Raw genomic sequence first — 14,739 nt, 5'->3', positions numbered from 1 at the left:
AATAAAAACGATGTTGTCTGTTCCATATAATCGGCCTACGAAAAGGGGCGACACGAATACAATATGACGTCCATCTAACCTGAAGGAGGAAATTATTGTCCAAAAACAAACAAAAGTGGCACTGACCCAATGATAAAGACAGTGAATATGCACACTCACCGGGGATATGGCCGATGTTTTCCGCTGGTGCCAATAAGATAGGCTACTGTTTGCTCAATTAAGTTAATCATTTTGATAACTAAAATACAAATAGGAGTCTTTTCATTGTCATCTTTTTACAGTAATAGCCATTTGCTTTTAAAACAGTTTTTCCATGATTGTATTTTTAAATATTGTGATATGCCTGGCTGGGTCTCTGCTTTTCACTGACAGTCATAACTCAACAATCATCTATTTGGTATTTGCAGCATGAGCTGCGCAAATTGTAGGCTATGTGATTTAAAACAATCCACATCTTTTTTTATGAAGCTAATGATCCCCTGTGGCCAAATCATCATATTTTCTGGTGTTGTAGCCTATTTTTAAGGATTTTATTTATTTCTGTTTTCAGTGCATTCGGAAAGTATTCAGACCTCATTACTTTTTCCACATATTGTTACGCTCCAACCTTATTGGAGATAGGTAGCCTAGTGGTTAGAGCATTGGGCCAGTTACCGAAAGGTTGCTAGATCAAATCCCTGAGCTGACAAGGTAAAAATTTGTTGTTTTGTAAAAAAATCTGTCATTGTAAATAAGAATGTGTTCTTAACTGACTTAAATTGATTAAATTGTTTTCCCCCCTCATCAATCTACACATAATACCCCATAATGACAAAGCAAAAACAGGGTTTTAGAAATTGTAGCAAATGTATATTAAAAAAAGTATTCAGACCCTTTAATAAGTACTTTGTTGAACCACCTTTGGCAGTGATTACAGCCTCGAGTCTTCTTGGGTATGACGCTACATGCTTGGCACACCTGTATTTGGGGAGTTTCTCCCATTCTTCTCTGCAGATCCTCTCAAGCTCTGTAGGTTGAATGTGGATTTTTCAGAATGCTGTTCATTGACTACAGCTCAGCATTCAACACCATAGTACCCTCCAAGCTCATCATTAAGCTCAGGGCCCTGGGTCTGAATCCTGGACTTCCTGACAGGCCACCCCCAGGTGGAGAAGGTAGGAAACAACAACTCCACTTCGCTGATCCTCAACACAGGGGCCCCACAAGGGTGCTTGCTCAGCCCCCTCTTGTACTCCCTGTTCACCCATGACTGCATGGCCACGTACGCCTCCAACTCAATCATCAAGTTTGCAGACGACACAACAGTAGTAGGCCTGACTACCAATAATGACAAGACAGCCTACAGAGAGGAGGTGAGGGCCCTGGGAGTGTGGTGCCAGGAAAATAACCTCTCACTCAATGTCGACAAAACAAAAGGAGCGGATTGTGGACTTCAGGAAACAACAGAGGGAGCACGCCCCCAACGACATGGATGGGACCACAGTGGAGCAGGTGGAAAGCTTCAACTTCCTCTGTGTACACATCACTGACAATCTGAAATGGTCCACCCACACAGACAGTGTGGTGAAGAAGATGCAACAGCACCTCTTCAAACTCAGGAGGCCAATGTTTTGGGGGCTTGGCACCTAAAACCCTCACAAACTTTTACAGATGCACAATTGAGAGCATCCTGTCGGGCTGTATCACCGCCTGGTACGGCAATTGCCCAACGCTTCATCGGGGGCAAACTACCTGCCCTCCAGGACACCTACAGCACCCGATGTCACAGGAAGGCAAACAACCACCCGAGTTTCTGCCTGTTCACCCCACTATCATCCAGAAGGCGAGGTCAGTACAGGTGCATCAAAGCTGGGGCCGAGAGACTGAAAAACAGCTTCTATCTCAAGGCCATCAGACTTAAATAGCCATCACTAGGCGGCTTCCATCCGGTTACGTAACCCTGCACCTTAGAGGCTGCTGCCCTATATACATAGACTTGAAATCACTGGCCACTTTAATAATGTTTACATATATACTACACAAGGGAACACTTAAACAACACAATGTAACTCCAAGTCAATCACACTTCTGTGAAATCAAACTGTCCACTTAGGAAGCAACACTGATTGACAATAAATTTCACATGCTGTTGTGCAAATGGAATAGACAAAAGGTGGAAATTATAGGCAATTAGCAAGACACCCCCAATAAAGGAGTGGTTCCGCAGGTGGTGACCACAGACCACTTCTCAGTTCCTATGCTTCCCGGGCTGATGTTTTGGTCACTTTTGAATGCTGGCGGTGCTTTCACTCTAGTGGTAGCATGAGACGGAGTCTACAACCCACACACGTGGCTCAGGTAGTGCAGCTCATCCAGGATGGCACATCAATGCGAGCTGTGGCAAGAAGGTTTGTTGTGTCTGTCAGCGTAGTGTCCAGAGCATGGAGGCGCTACCAGGAGACAGGCCAGTACATCAGGAGACGTGGAGGAGGCCGTAGGAGTGCAACAACCCAGCAGCAGGACCGCTAACTCCACCTTTGTGCAAGGAGGAGCACTGCCAGAGCCCTGCAAAATGACCTCCAGCAGGCCACAAATGTGCACAGTTTGATTTCACAGAAGTGTGATTGACTTGGAGTTACATTGTGTTGTTTAAGTGTTCCCTTTATTTTTTGAGCAGTGTATATTCTATTCTACTGTATTTAGTCTATGTGTCACGTACGTCGTAATCCTCCTCGTCTGAGGAGGAGCAAGGATCGGACCAAAGCATACTTGAATTTATTTAACGAAGACGAAACGAAGAACACTTGACAAACTAACAAAACAACAAACGAACGAACGTGAAGCTATACTACGACAAGTGCAGACACAGGCAACTTACGTAATGACATAGACAATAACCCACAACCCACAATACAAAACAGACTACCTAAATATGGTTCCCAATCAGAGACAACACAAAACACCTGCCACCTGCCTTGAGAACCATGTCAGGCCAAACTAGAAAACCGCACATAGAAACAGACAACATAGAACTGCCCACCCCAACTCACGCCCTGACCATACTAACTAAAGACAAAACAAAGGAAAATAAAGGTCAGAATGTGACAGTACCCCCCCCCCCCCCCCCCCAAGGTGCGGACTCCGGCCGCAAAACCTGAACCTATAGGGGAGGGTCTGGGTTGGCATCTGTCCGCAGTGGCGGCTCTGACGCTGGACGTGGCCCCCACTCCACCATAGTTTTAGTCCGCTTCTGTTGCCTCCTAGGAACGGCGACCCTCCTAAATGGCCCCACTGGACTGAGGGGCGCCTCTGGACTGAGGGGCAGCTCCGGACTGAGGGGCAGCTCCGGACTGAAGGGCAGCTTCGGACTGAGGGGCAGCTCCGGACTGACTGACGGCTCTGGCCGGTCCTGGCTGACTGACGACTCTGGCCGGTCCTGGCTGACTGACGACTCTGGCAGCTCCTGACTGGCGGGCGGCTCTGGCAGCTCCTGACTGGCGGGCGGCTCTAGCGGCTCCTGACTGACGGACGGCTCTAGCGGCTCCTGACTGACGGACGGCTCTAGCGGCTCCTGACTGACGGACGGCTCTAGCGGCTCCTGACTGACGGACGGTTCAGACGGCGCTGGGCAGATGGGCAGCGCAGGCGGCGCTGGGCAGACGGGCAACGCAGGCGGCGCTGGGCAGACGGGCAGCGCAGGCGGCGCTGGGCAGACAGGCAGCACTGGGCAGCGCAGGCGGCGCTGGGCAGACGGCAGACTCTGGCCTGCTGAGGCGCACAGTATGCCTGGTGTGTGGTGCCGGAACTGGTGGTACCGGGCTAGGGACACGCACCTCAAGGCTAATGCGGGGAGCAGCAACAGGGCGTACAGGGCTCTGGAGACACACAGGAGGCTTGGTGCGTGGTGCCGGAACTGGTGATACCGGGCTGGAGACACACACCACAGGGCGAGTGCGTGGATGAGGAACAGGGCTCTGGAGACGCACAGGAAGCCTGGTGCGTGGTGTTGGCACTGGTGGTACTGGACTGGGGCGAGGAGGTGGCACCGGATATACCGGACCGTGAAGGCGTACTGGAGCTCTTGAGCACCGAGCCTGCCCAACCTTACCTGGTTGAATGCTCCCCGTAGCCAGGCCAGTACGGCGAGGTGGAATAGCCCGCACTGGGCTGTGCTGGCGAACCAGGGACACCATGCGTAAGGCTGGTGCCATGTACGCCGGCCCGAGGAGACGCACTGGAGACCAGATGCGTTGAGCCGGCTTCATGGCACCTGGCTCAATGCCCACTCTAGCCCGGCCGATACGTGGAGCTGGGATGTACCGCACCGGGCTATGCACACGTACAGGAGACACCGTGCGCTCTTCCGCATAACACGGTGTCTGCCCGTACTCTCGCTCTCCACGGTAAGCCCGGGAAGTTGGTCGCAGGTCTCCTACCTGACTTCGCCACACTCCCCTTTAGCCTCCCCCCAATACATTTTTGGGGCTGACTCTCAGGCTTCCAGCCTCGCTTCCGTGCTGCCTCCTCATACCACCGCCTCTCGGCTTTAGCTGCCTCCAGCTCTTCACGAGGGCGGCGATACTCTCCAGCTTGAACCCAGGGTCCCTTACCGTCCAGAATTTCCTCCCATGTCCAGAAGTCCTGTGTACGCTGCTGCTGCTGTCGCTGCTGCCCGTCACCACGCTGCTTGGTCCTGGTTTGGTGGGTTATTCTGTCACGGCTGATGTCCTCCTCTTCGTCTGAAGAGGTGTAGCAGGGATCGGACCAAAACGCAGAGTGGTAAGTGTCCATGTTTTATTAAAGTAAACTGAACACTACACAAAACAAAACAACAAAGAGAAATCTAACGAAAAACAGTCCCGTGTGGCACAAACACTAACACGGAAGACAAACACCCACAAACCAACAGTGAAAACAGGCAACCTAAATATGGTTCCCAATCAGAGACAACACAAAACACCTGCCTCTGATTGAGAACCATGTCAGGCCAAACTAGAAAACCCCACATAGAAACAGACAACATAGAACTGCCCACCCCAACTCACGCCCTGATCATACTAACTAAAGACAAAACAAAGGAAAATAAAGGTCAGAACGTGACACTATGCCACTGCTCATCGTAATATTTATATATTCCTTAATTAGATTATTTGACTTTTAGGTTGTGTGTATTGTTGTGAATTGGTAGATATTACTGCACTGTTGGAGCTAGAAACAAAAGTATTTCGTTACACCCGCAATAACATCTGCTAAAGATGTGTATGTGACAATTAAAAGTTGATTTAAGATCACCCCCAACGTGCAGGTTAATCGCAAGATTGAACCCAACATGGGGGGACTGTCATGACGTTGGCCTGTGGGTGAGGTTTATGATCCCCCCATAAATACCTTTCGCCCTTTCCTCTCTCTTGACTCTTCAGAAGGACTCTTGAAAAGCCTTTGTTAAACATATAGTCTGGGAACATCAAAAGGTGGAGTGAAAGGAACCATATTTCGGTAATCCAACCAGTTGAAAATATGCATTTGTACTTAATGAATATGATGCCAGATCAGTTGGCATCTGAGACATTCTTACTAATGATAGGATGACATAGACTTTCCAAGATACAGTTTACACATAGTTATCAGATTCACATGGAATTGTTGTGCAATTTAAATGTTTAAATATGAAACTATTTGTGAAAAGATTAAATGTAATTTTAGCTTCCAAATTAGAGAATTGGGTTTTCATAAGGTTAAAGCTCTGTTCACTCAGTGGCCCCGCCCATGTGAAGAGACATTGGTTATAAACTATGAAACACGACCTTCTCTCCCCTCCTATATAAAGCCCTTGATGAAAATGTAACTTTCTGTTCCTAGGACGAGAGGACGACGGTCTCCACATTGAAAGGGCTCAGATAATAACCTAACGAAATTAGCATCGAATTTCAACGTGGAGATGACGATCAACACGCTGAAAGGATCAATTTCAACTATACCAGCCAGAATATAGCATGAGCTTAAAAGTATGGCAACTTGGTATGAACTTTGAACTCTTATTCACTCCAGAAGTGATACCTCCTAGCCGTTGAGTTAGCAGCAGTCGCTAAACGTGGGCTAGGAGAGGACGGACAGAGTATCCATCCTACCATGCTCCAGTTCACCACTAGACATTCTTCAGAGTGTAACGGGTGTTCTCCTCCTCTTCGCTTGAAGAGGAGGAGTAGGGATTGGACCAAAGAGCAGCGTTGTTATATGACATAATGAATTTATTAAAGTAAAGACGAAAACACACGAAAACACTTTAACAAACTATAAAACAACAAACGACGCAGACCGACCTGAACATAAGAACTTACATATACACGAAGAACGCACGAACAGGTACAGACTACAAACAAACCGAAACAGTCCCGTGTGGCGCTACAAACACAGACACAGGAGACAATCACCCACAAACAAACAGTGTGAACAGCCTACCTAAATATGGTTCTCAGAGGAAACGTAAAACACCTGTCCCTGATTGAGAACCATATCAGGCTAGTTAACATGAACCCAACATAGAAACACATAACATAGAATGCCCACCCAACTCACGTCCTGACCCACTAAAACAAACAATTAACACAATAACTAGGGTCAGAACGTGACACAGAGGACCAGAGATCCATAAAGGACAAACCGGCCTTCCATCGACGACCAATCTACCGAAGCGCAGCTCAGAGTAAATATTTATTGCATTCTCCTTTTTCAAATGAGCGGTTATTTAGAATGCGTAAGATTCTGTATTTACGATAGCATAGCTTCTCCCTTTGTTACTCAGTCTTCCCGCTCTTTCAATCAAACCCAACCCCCTCTCTTTGTGTAACCAGCCGTCGTATCTGTTCCGTCCACCAGGGACGTTTTCTTTATGACATAATTTGTAATCAATGTATGATCCATTCTGTGTGATTATTTAGGTATTTAGTAAATAAATAATTAAACCAAATTTAGTTTTGCTGATTCAACTTGTTAGCCAGGGTTCGTGAAGATAACCAAGAATTTACCACTTTCAGATGAGACTAAACAAGGTGACGATTAATAATTGACTGCTATTGATGTAAAAGATTACCAGGTCTTTATTCGGTTTATTCGGAAGATATCAGCTCTATTAACATTTTTCGTGGTGCACTGACTTTCTAGTTAATTATCTACCTGATTAGCTTAATCAGGTAATATTAATTACAGAGAAATTATTTTATAGAATAGCATGTCATATCACTTAATCCGGCATAGCCAAAGACACGACACCTGTCATCATGTTGAGTGTTCTCCATGGTTAGTCTGTCATCATGTTTAGTGTTCTCCATGGTTAGTCTGTCATCATGTTTAGTGTTCTCCATGGTTAATCTGTCATCATGTTTAGTGTTCTCCATGGTTAGTCTGTCATCATGTTTAGTGTTCTCCATGGTTAGTCTGTCATCATGTTGAGGTTGAGTGTTCTCCATGGTTAGTCTGTCATCATGTTGAGTGTTCTCCATGGTTAGTCTGTCATCATGTTTAGTGTTCTCCATGGTTAGTCTGTCATCATGTTGAGTGTTCTCCATGGTTAGTCTGTCATCATGTTGAGTGTTCTCTGTGGTTAGTCTGTCATCATGTTTGGTGTACTTTTATACACTTACTTATTTTAATGTGTGATTTTATTGCTTTTAATCCTTCTGATTTTCTTGTGTATGTAAAGTGACTTTGGGTGTCGTGAAAAGCACTTAAAATAAAATGTATTATTATTATTACCCTAACCTTAACCATTTTAAATGTAAACTCTAATGGGGTAGGGACGTCCCAAAGATTCCGGATGGGAAGGATCATAAAAGTACTCACCCCCCCAGTGAAAACGACTGTGGTGTATTTAGTCTCTGTGTTCCAGGTGGACAGGCTACTATGTGCAGGGTCAGGGACTGTAGGCCAGAGATTCTGCTTTATCCTGTAGAGAACAGACACTGTTATCAGACTCACAGACTAAGTGGAGGCATCTGCAGTCTGCTGCTAATCAGCCAGGGAAACATATGGGTCTGGAAAAGTGCAGCAGGCTGGCAAGACATGGGGAGAGTTCCACTTCAAGACCTCTACTAGTAGGCTGCTCTCTCTGTGGCTCTCTCACCTCTGTCTCCACTGTAGGCAGTTCAGCAGTATCAGGACGATGAGCACAGTAGGAATGGAACACCACAGGATGGTGTCCACCAAAACAACGCCCCCTAGATTGGAACACACACACACATGCACACACACACAAATTAATGAACAACTGTCCACTCCAATGGAGGTAAGTCAATAGAACAGTTAAAACATCTCAGCCTGTCTTAGTCCTCACCTACAACCACATCAAGCATTGGACCAGGAGGACTCCCTCCTGCATCAGTGTGAGCCACCATGTGGATCCTGTACAGTCCAGACAAACCACTCAACTGGTACTTCAGGCTGTCTCCTGGCACCACTACAACCTCTGGAGTTTCTTCTTCACTCTGGATGTAGAGGGTGTAGTAGCGGATGAAGCCATGCCTCTGCTCCAGAGGAACAGGCTCCCACTGCAGGACAACAGCACTGCTGCTCAGCTCCTGCACCACTGGCTTGGGGCCAGCAGAGGGGGCTGAAGAGTTTATGTAAAAGGGTGAGTAAAAAGGTGTACAACACATCCACATAAAATGTTATTCATTATGGTGGCAGCTATTGACAAATCAATGAATGAGCTAAAGCCTAGGATATAAAGTAAGTTGTTGTGGTGTGTGTGTGTGTTTGACCTTCTTGCCTGGTGTAGGCTTCTACTGACAGCTCCTCCCCAGTCTCTGCATCATACTCAGGCCTCACAGTCACTTTGTAGCACTGTTTCGGCCACACGCCCTCTGACAACAATGGGTATTTGGTCGCACATTACTCACACCCATCGTCAGAATGTAATCCCATGCAACAACACATACTTGTCTGTCAAGTCTTTGTAGATACAACATATACTGTAAAAGTAGGGCCCCAGAGGTTTTCCTGATAACGTCACCAAATATAGGCCTTTTTTATTTATTTACACTAAACAAAAATATAAACGCAACATGCAACAATTTTACTTTAAAGATTTTACTGAGTTACACTTCATATGAGGAAATCACATGTCTAGTGAGGATGCAGGTCATGGAAGAACTGGGACATTTTCAGCTTCCAGGAATTGTGTACAGATCCTTGCAACATGGGGACGTGCATTATCATGCTGACATGAGGTGACGGCAGCGGATGAATGCACGACAATGGGCCTCAGGGTCTTGTCATGGTACAGTATCTCTGTGCATTCAAATTGCCACCGATAAAATGCAATTGTGTTTGTTGTCTGTAGTGTATGCCTGCCCATACCATAACCCCACCGCCACCATGGGGCACTCTGTTCACATCATTGATATCAGTAAACCGCTCGCCCACACGATGCCATACACGCCATGTGCCCAGTACAGTTGAAACCGGGATTCATCGTTGAAGAGCACACTTCTTCAGCATACCAGTGGCCATCGAAGATGAACATTTGCTCACTGAAGTTGGTTACGATGCCAAACTGCAGTCAAGACCCTGATGACGAGCATGTAAATGAGCTTCCCTGAGGTGGTTTCCAAAAGTAGGTGCAGGAATTCTTTGGTTGTACAAACCCACAGTTTCATCAGCTGTCCGGGTGGCTGGTCTCAGACGATCCCACAGGTGAAGAAGCCGGATGTGGAGGTCCGAACTGGCGTGGTTACACGTGGTCTGTGGATGAGAGGCCGGTTGGACGTACAGCCAAATTCTCTAAAACGACATTGGAGGCAGCTTATGGTACATAAATGAACATTGAATTCTCTGGCAACAGCTCTGGTGGACATTCCTGCAGTCAGCATGCCAATTGCACGCTCCCTCAAAACTTGAGATATCTCAGGCATTGTGTTGTGTGATAAAACTGCACATTTTACAGGGGCCTTTTATTGTCTCCAGCACAAGGTGCACCTGTGTAATGATCATGCTGTTTAATCAGTTTCTTCATATGCAACACCTGTCAGGTGGATGGATTATCTTGGCATTGGAGAAATGCTCAATAACACGGATGTAAACAAATTTGTGCACAGAATCTGACAGAAATACACTTTCTGTGCGTATGAAACATTTCTGGGATCTTTTATTTCAGCTCATGAAACATGGGGCCAACACTTTACATGTTGCGTTTATATTTTTGTTCAGTACATATTTTTAGGGTAGAAAAAACAATGTGCTGCTGCACTCAAATGGGTAAAGACCAGTGGAGGCTGCTGAGGGGAGGACGGGTCATAATAAAGACCCTCCCAATAAAGACCTTAGAGGCTGCTGCCCTATATACATGGACATAGAATCACTGGTTACTTTAATAATGGAACACTAGTCACTTAAATAATGTTTACATACTGCTTTACTCATTTCATATGTATATACTGTATTCTATTCTACTGTATTTTAGTCAATGCCACTCCGACATTGCTCGATCTAATATTTATATATTTCTTAATTCCATTCTTTTACTTTTAGATTTGTGTGTATTGTTGTGAATTGTGAGACACTACTGCACTGTTCGAGCTAGGAACACAAGCATTTCTCTACACCAGCAATAACATCTGCTAAATATGTGCATGTGACCAATAAAATGTGAGTTGATTTGAATAATGGCTGGAATGGGGTCAATGGAATGATATCTAACACAAAGACATGGTTTCCATTTGGTTGATACTACTCCATTGACTCCATTCCAGCCATTATTATGATGCGTCCTCCCCTCAGCAGCAATCTCCATTGGTAAAGGCTATAAGGCCATTGGAAATTTGGTAGATAGTGCTCTTTGTAAAGGGTGGACTATGACTGGCATTAAAACAAAAGGTATAATGTCCACAACTTAGTAAGTGAAACATTTAGAAAAAATAATCATTGGGCTGACTTTTCACATCAAGGCACTCTTGAAGGGGGATGATGTAAAAAGCCTTTATTGTCTTGTCATTTTGGTTTGTTATGTTTTATATAATAAAAAACAGAACCCCCGAAATGCCTAAGTGTTTGGGTTTGGTACAAGCCTTCATTAGGGTGTAAAAGGATCAACAAGTTCATCAAGTGGTGGATATTATCCACTTAGTTTTTTGGACATATTTTGTGGAGTATTTGGAAGTTATATTGACAGGTATAGATTAGAATATGAGATGGGGAAATAGATAGGAGGGACCACTGCCACCAGGGGCATACCTGGTCGTGGCGGGGGCGGCAGGACAACCCCCGGCACACATAGAGTAGGAGGCCCCTGTGACATGTGACCTGATCAGGGAAAACTCTGTGCCCTAGTCATGGGCATGACAATTAACTAGCTGAATGATGCATAGAATCAACCCATTTACCTGTGATTATAATTTTGCTTGCATTGTGGCTCAGTCTTTGCCAGTATGGAGTATAGCTAGCTGTCTCAGATAAAGCCCACCACTCCACCAGGAAGCTGCTTAGTGATGGGGACTCTAGAGCTGTCCATCGTACCTCCAGTCTGGAATCATCCAATGCTGTGACACTGACATCCACCAGAGCCTTGGGTGCTGGTGATCATACCATCAGTAAGTTATTTTACAGAGGATATGCATTGGACACAATACAACTAAAATGATGCAAAAGTTTCTGGGCATTTGTTCAAATTCATATCAATATATACACTGCCACACAATGCTATCGTCTTAATATGTCGCAATGCTATTGACGTCAATGGTCAAATACAGTCAGAGTCTGTGTACCTGTGTCCGTGGTGCTGGGGATTGTGATGGTAGCTGGAGGAGAGATGCCGGCAGGGTTGGACATGCTCAGTGTGCAGGAGCAGCGCTCAGGGGGAAGGGTCAGATGACAGGAAGTGTCGGACACACTCAGGCCATTGCAGTCCCATGTATGCAGTGCATTCTGGGAACCCTCAGTACAGCAGGATATGTTAAACCATGGGACTGAGCATTTCACTTGACTCCTGGGTGGGGACTGCAAGACACACAAGGACAACAACAACTCAAACTGAATGTTTATAGAAGAATATCCATATAGACACTTTACAATGGAATAGACCTGAGAGAGCAGAATAACTAGCCCTAGTGCCACCTCAGAGAAAGTTGGTGGGAGGAGCTATAAGAGGGTGGGCTCATTGTAATGGCTGGAATGGAATAAATGGAACTGAGTCAAATGTGGTTTTCATATATTTTATGTGTTTGATACCATTCCATTCCAGCCACTACAATGAGCCCGTCCTCCTATACCTCCTCCCACCAGCCTCCTCTGTGCCACCTTACCTTCCACAGCAGAGTCACTCGTCTCATGTCTGCTCCACCTACAGGCTGAACGGTCCTCCATAGCTGAGGGACAGTAGAGGGTGCTAGAGGGGAGAACACAATCAGATAGCGCAAACCTCACTAGTATCTTCAACACACTCCTAATCACATCCATTCAAAAACCTCGCCACACATGTAAGGTGATGTATAAAAGATTCATGCACAATAATGTGCCCATTTAAGCAGACAATTTCTGTTCTTATCTACATATGATTTATGGTCTGCCCAGACTACATTTCCCACAAGCCTGTGCAGCCAAGGAGGAAGCACACTATGGCCAACTTGGCTTGGTCTTCACTTTCACCTTGCGTGTGACTTTTCAAGGGGCAATCTGCAATTTAAACAATAACAAAGTGGCCACCCCGCTTTCTATAAACAATTGAGGGATGGGGCTGGAGAAACGTAACCACTCACAAATTCATAGACAAGAGCTATGGACTGACCATTAACGATATGAAAATGATAGTTTTAACCATGTTTTGAGGATATACAGTGTTTGTTTACAATTACATAGTTTACGGAGTTAAACAAGCTTGTATTTTGGGTTCTTATGGGGTTAGTTGAACTAAGCTCATGAGGCATAAGTTAAATTCGTAAAAAATCTCTGGGTATATATCATTAATTTAAAATTCAGTTTGCCCCTTTCATGTGCTAAGGGGAAGCTACACTGCCACTACCTCACTCTCCAACCAACGGTCATGAAATGATCATGAATTGCTGAGAAAACTGAAGAGGAAATTCAGCAACTCTTCAGGGGTTGCTGAATTTCCTCTTCCCTTCATTTTAATGTTTTTGTTACTTTTATTTAACTAGACAAGTCAGTTAAGAACAAATTCTTATTTACAATGACAGTCAACCCCAGCCAAACCTGGATGACACTGGGCCAATTGTGCACCGCCCTATGGGACTCCCAATCACAGCCGGATGTGATGCAGCCTGGATTCAAACCAGGGACTGCAGTGACGCCTCTTGCACTGAGATGCAGTGCTTTAGACTGCTGCGCCACTCAGGAGCTAGAATGTACTAGAAATCAACTTCTGTTCTAACTTAACAGGTAAAATTATTCTACATGAGTCATTTGAAAAGCCACACAGATCTATATGAGGGGAATAGGAGGAACTGGGGTTTATCAACAGTTTTTGATTTGATGTGATAAAAGATATTCCCAGATCATTGTTCCTTGACCGTTTCATAGTCCTAGGAACAAAGCACACTACGCTGACAATATAATGTTCTACTCTACATCCCTTTTCTTTTTCTACTAGAAAGCACATCAAACTCTCTCATGTCACATGGTTTCCCTCTCCTCGCTTTCTTTTTTTCTTATTTTCTTTTTCCTAAAGGAGTAGGGCATTGGAATCCATGCTGCAGCTGTATACAGTGGGCTCCAAAATTACTGGCACCCCTGACTGGCAATGCACAAACAATACTTAAAAAAATATAAACAATATAATTATAGAGATAAACTCAAAATACCAACATGTGAGAATACTGTACTTTATTCATGTTTCAATGGAACCCACCAAAATCAATGATTGATTTAATAAAAAATCTATGACCTCCAAATCAAGGTTTCACAATTAATGGCACCCTTAAAGATTATTGTAAATAACATCTACCAAAATTAAACCTGGAATTAAATTCCACTTATTTAAGTTTATCTAAGTCTTAAGGAACTATATTGAGCTATTACATCACTTCCTGTTTCACTAGGATATAAAAATAAGGTAACACGCATGCAATATCCCTTTGCCATCCAACACCATGAAGAAAACAAAAGAACTGGCAGTTCAAAAGAGACAGATGGTCGTAGACCTTCATAAATCTGGTAATGGCTACAAGAAGATCCACAAACGATTGAATATACCACTGAGCACTGTCAGGGCAATTCTAAAAAAAATCTAAAGATACGGAACAGTTGAAAACCTCACGGGTAGAGGACGCAAATGCATTTTGCCCCCCAGGATAGGGAGGAGGATGGTGAGAGAAGCAAGCATAAAATCCCCAAGAATCACTGTGAAAGAATTGCAGGCCTTGGTGGCGTCTTGGGGTCACCAGGTTTCAAAATTCACCATCAGACAACCACAACCACAGTCTCTTTGGAAGGGTTGCCAGAAGAAAGCCCTTTCTGACCCCAAGACACAGACGCAAGCGCTTGGAGTTTGCCAGACGTCATTTAAATTATGACTGGAAGAAGGTGCTCTGGTCAGATGAGACCAACATTGAACGTTTTGGTCAGATACAGCATCAGCATGTTTGGCGTCGTTACAGAGATGCATACTAGGAGAGGCACCTCATACCCACGGTGAAATATGGTGGTGGGTCAGTGATGTTTTGGGGCTGTTTTAATTCCAGAGGTCCAGGGGCACTGGTTAAGACTGATGGCATAAGTACCAGGCAATTAAGGCTGGCAATCTGGTTGCCTCTG

At 45.0% G+C, this 14,739-nt stretch overlaps 1 protein-coding gene across 1 annotated transcript in view; it reads right to left on the bottom strand.

The window, feature by feature from the left end:
* The window catches only part of LOC139578350 (interleukin-6 receptor subunit beta-like), a 31,236-nt gene that overhangs the window by 2,537 nt on the left and 13,960 nt on the right, over positions 1–14,739 (bottom strand). The window contains exons 6-12 of the mRNA XM_071405814.1: positions 12,273–12,355; positions 11,736–11,967; positions 11,355–11,543; positions 8,736–8,837; positions 8,309–8,584; positions 8,099–8,192; positions 7,819–7,921 (exon numbers count right to left, since the gene is read on the bottom strand). Of these exons, the coding sequence (XP_071261915.1) occupies positions 7,819–7,921; positions 8,099–8,192; positions 8,309–8,584; positions 8,736–8,837; positions 11,355–11,543; positions 11,736–11,967; positions 12,273–12,355 (1,079 nt within the window). The remainder of the gene's footprint in view (positions 1–7,818; positions 7,922–8,098; positions 8,193–8,308; positions 8,585–8,735; positions 8,838–11,354; positions 11,544–11,735; positions 11,968–12,272; positions 12,356–14,739) is intronic.

This window comes from Salvelinus alpinus, chromosome 6, assembly GCF_045679555.1.
Source record: "Salvelinus alpinus chromosome 6, SLU_Salpinus.1, whole genome shotgun sequence".
In the NCBI taxonomy this organism is placed as follows: domain Eukaryota; kingdom Metazoa; phylum Chordata; class Actinopteri; order Salmoniformes; family Salmonidae; genus Salvelinus; species Salvelinus alpinus.
The sequence above is the reverse complement of the archived record's forward strand: the minus strand, read 5'-3'. Positions and strand labels throughout refer to the sequence as shown.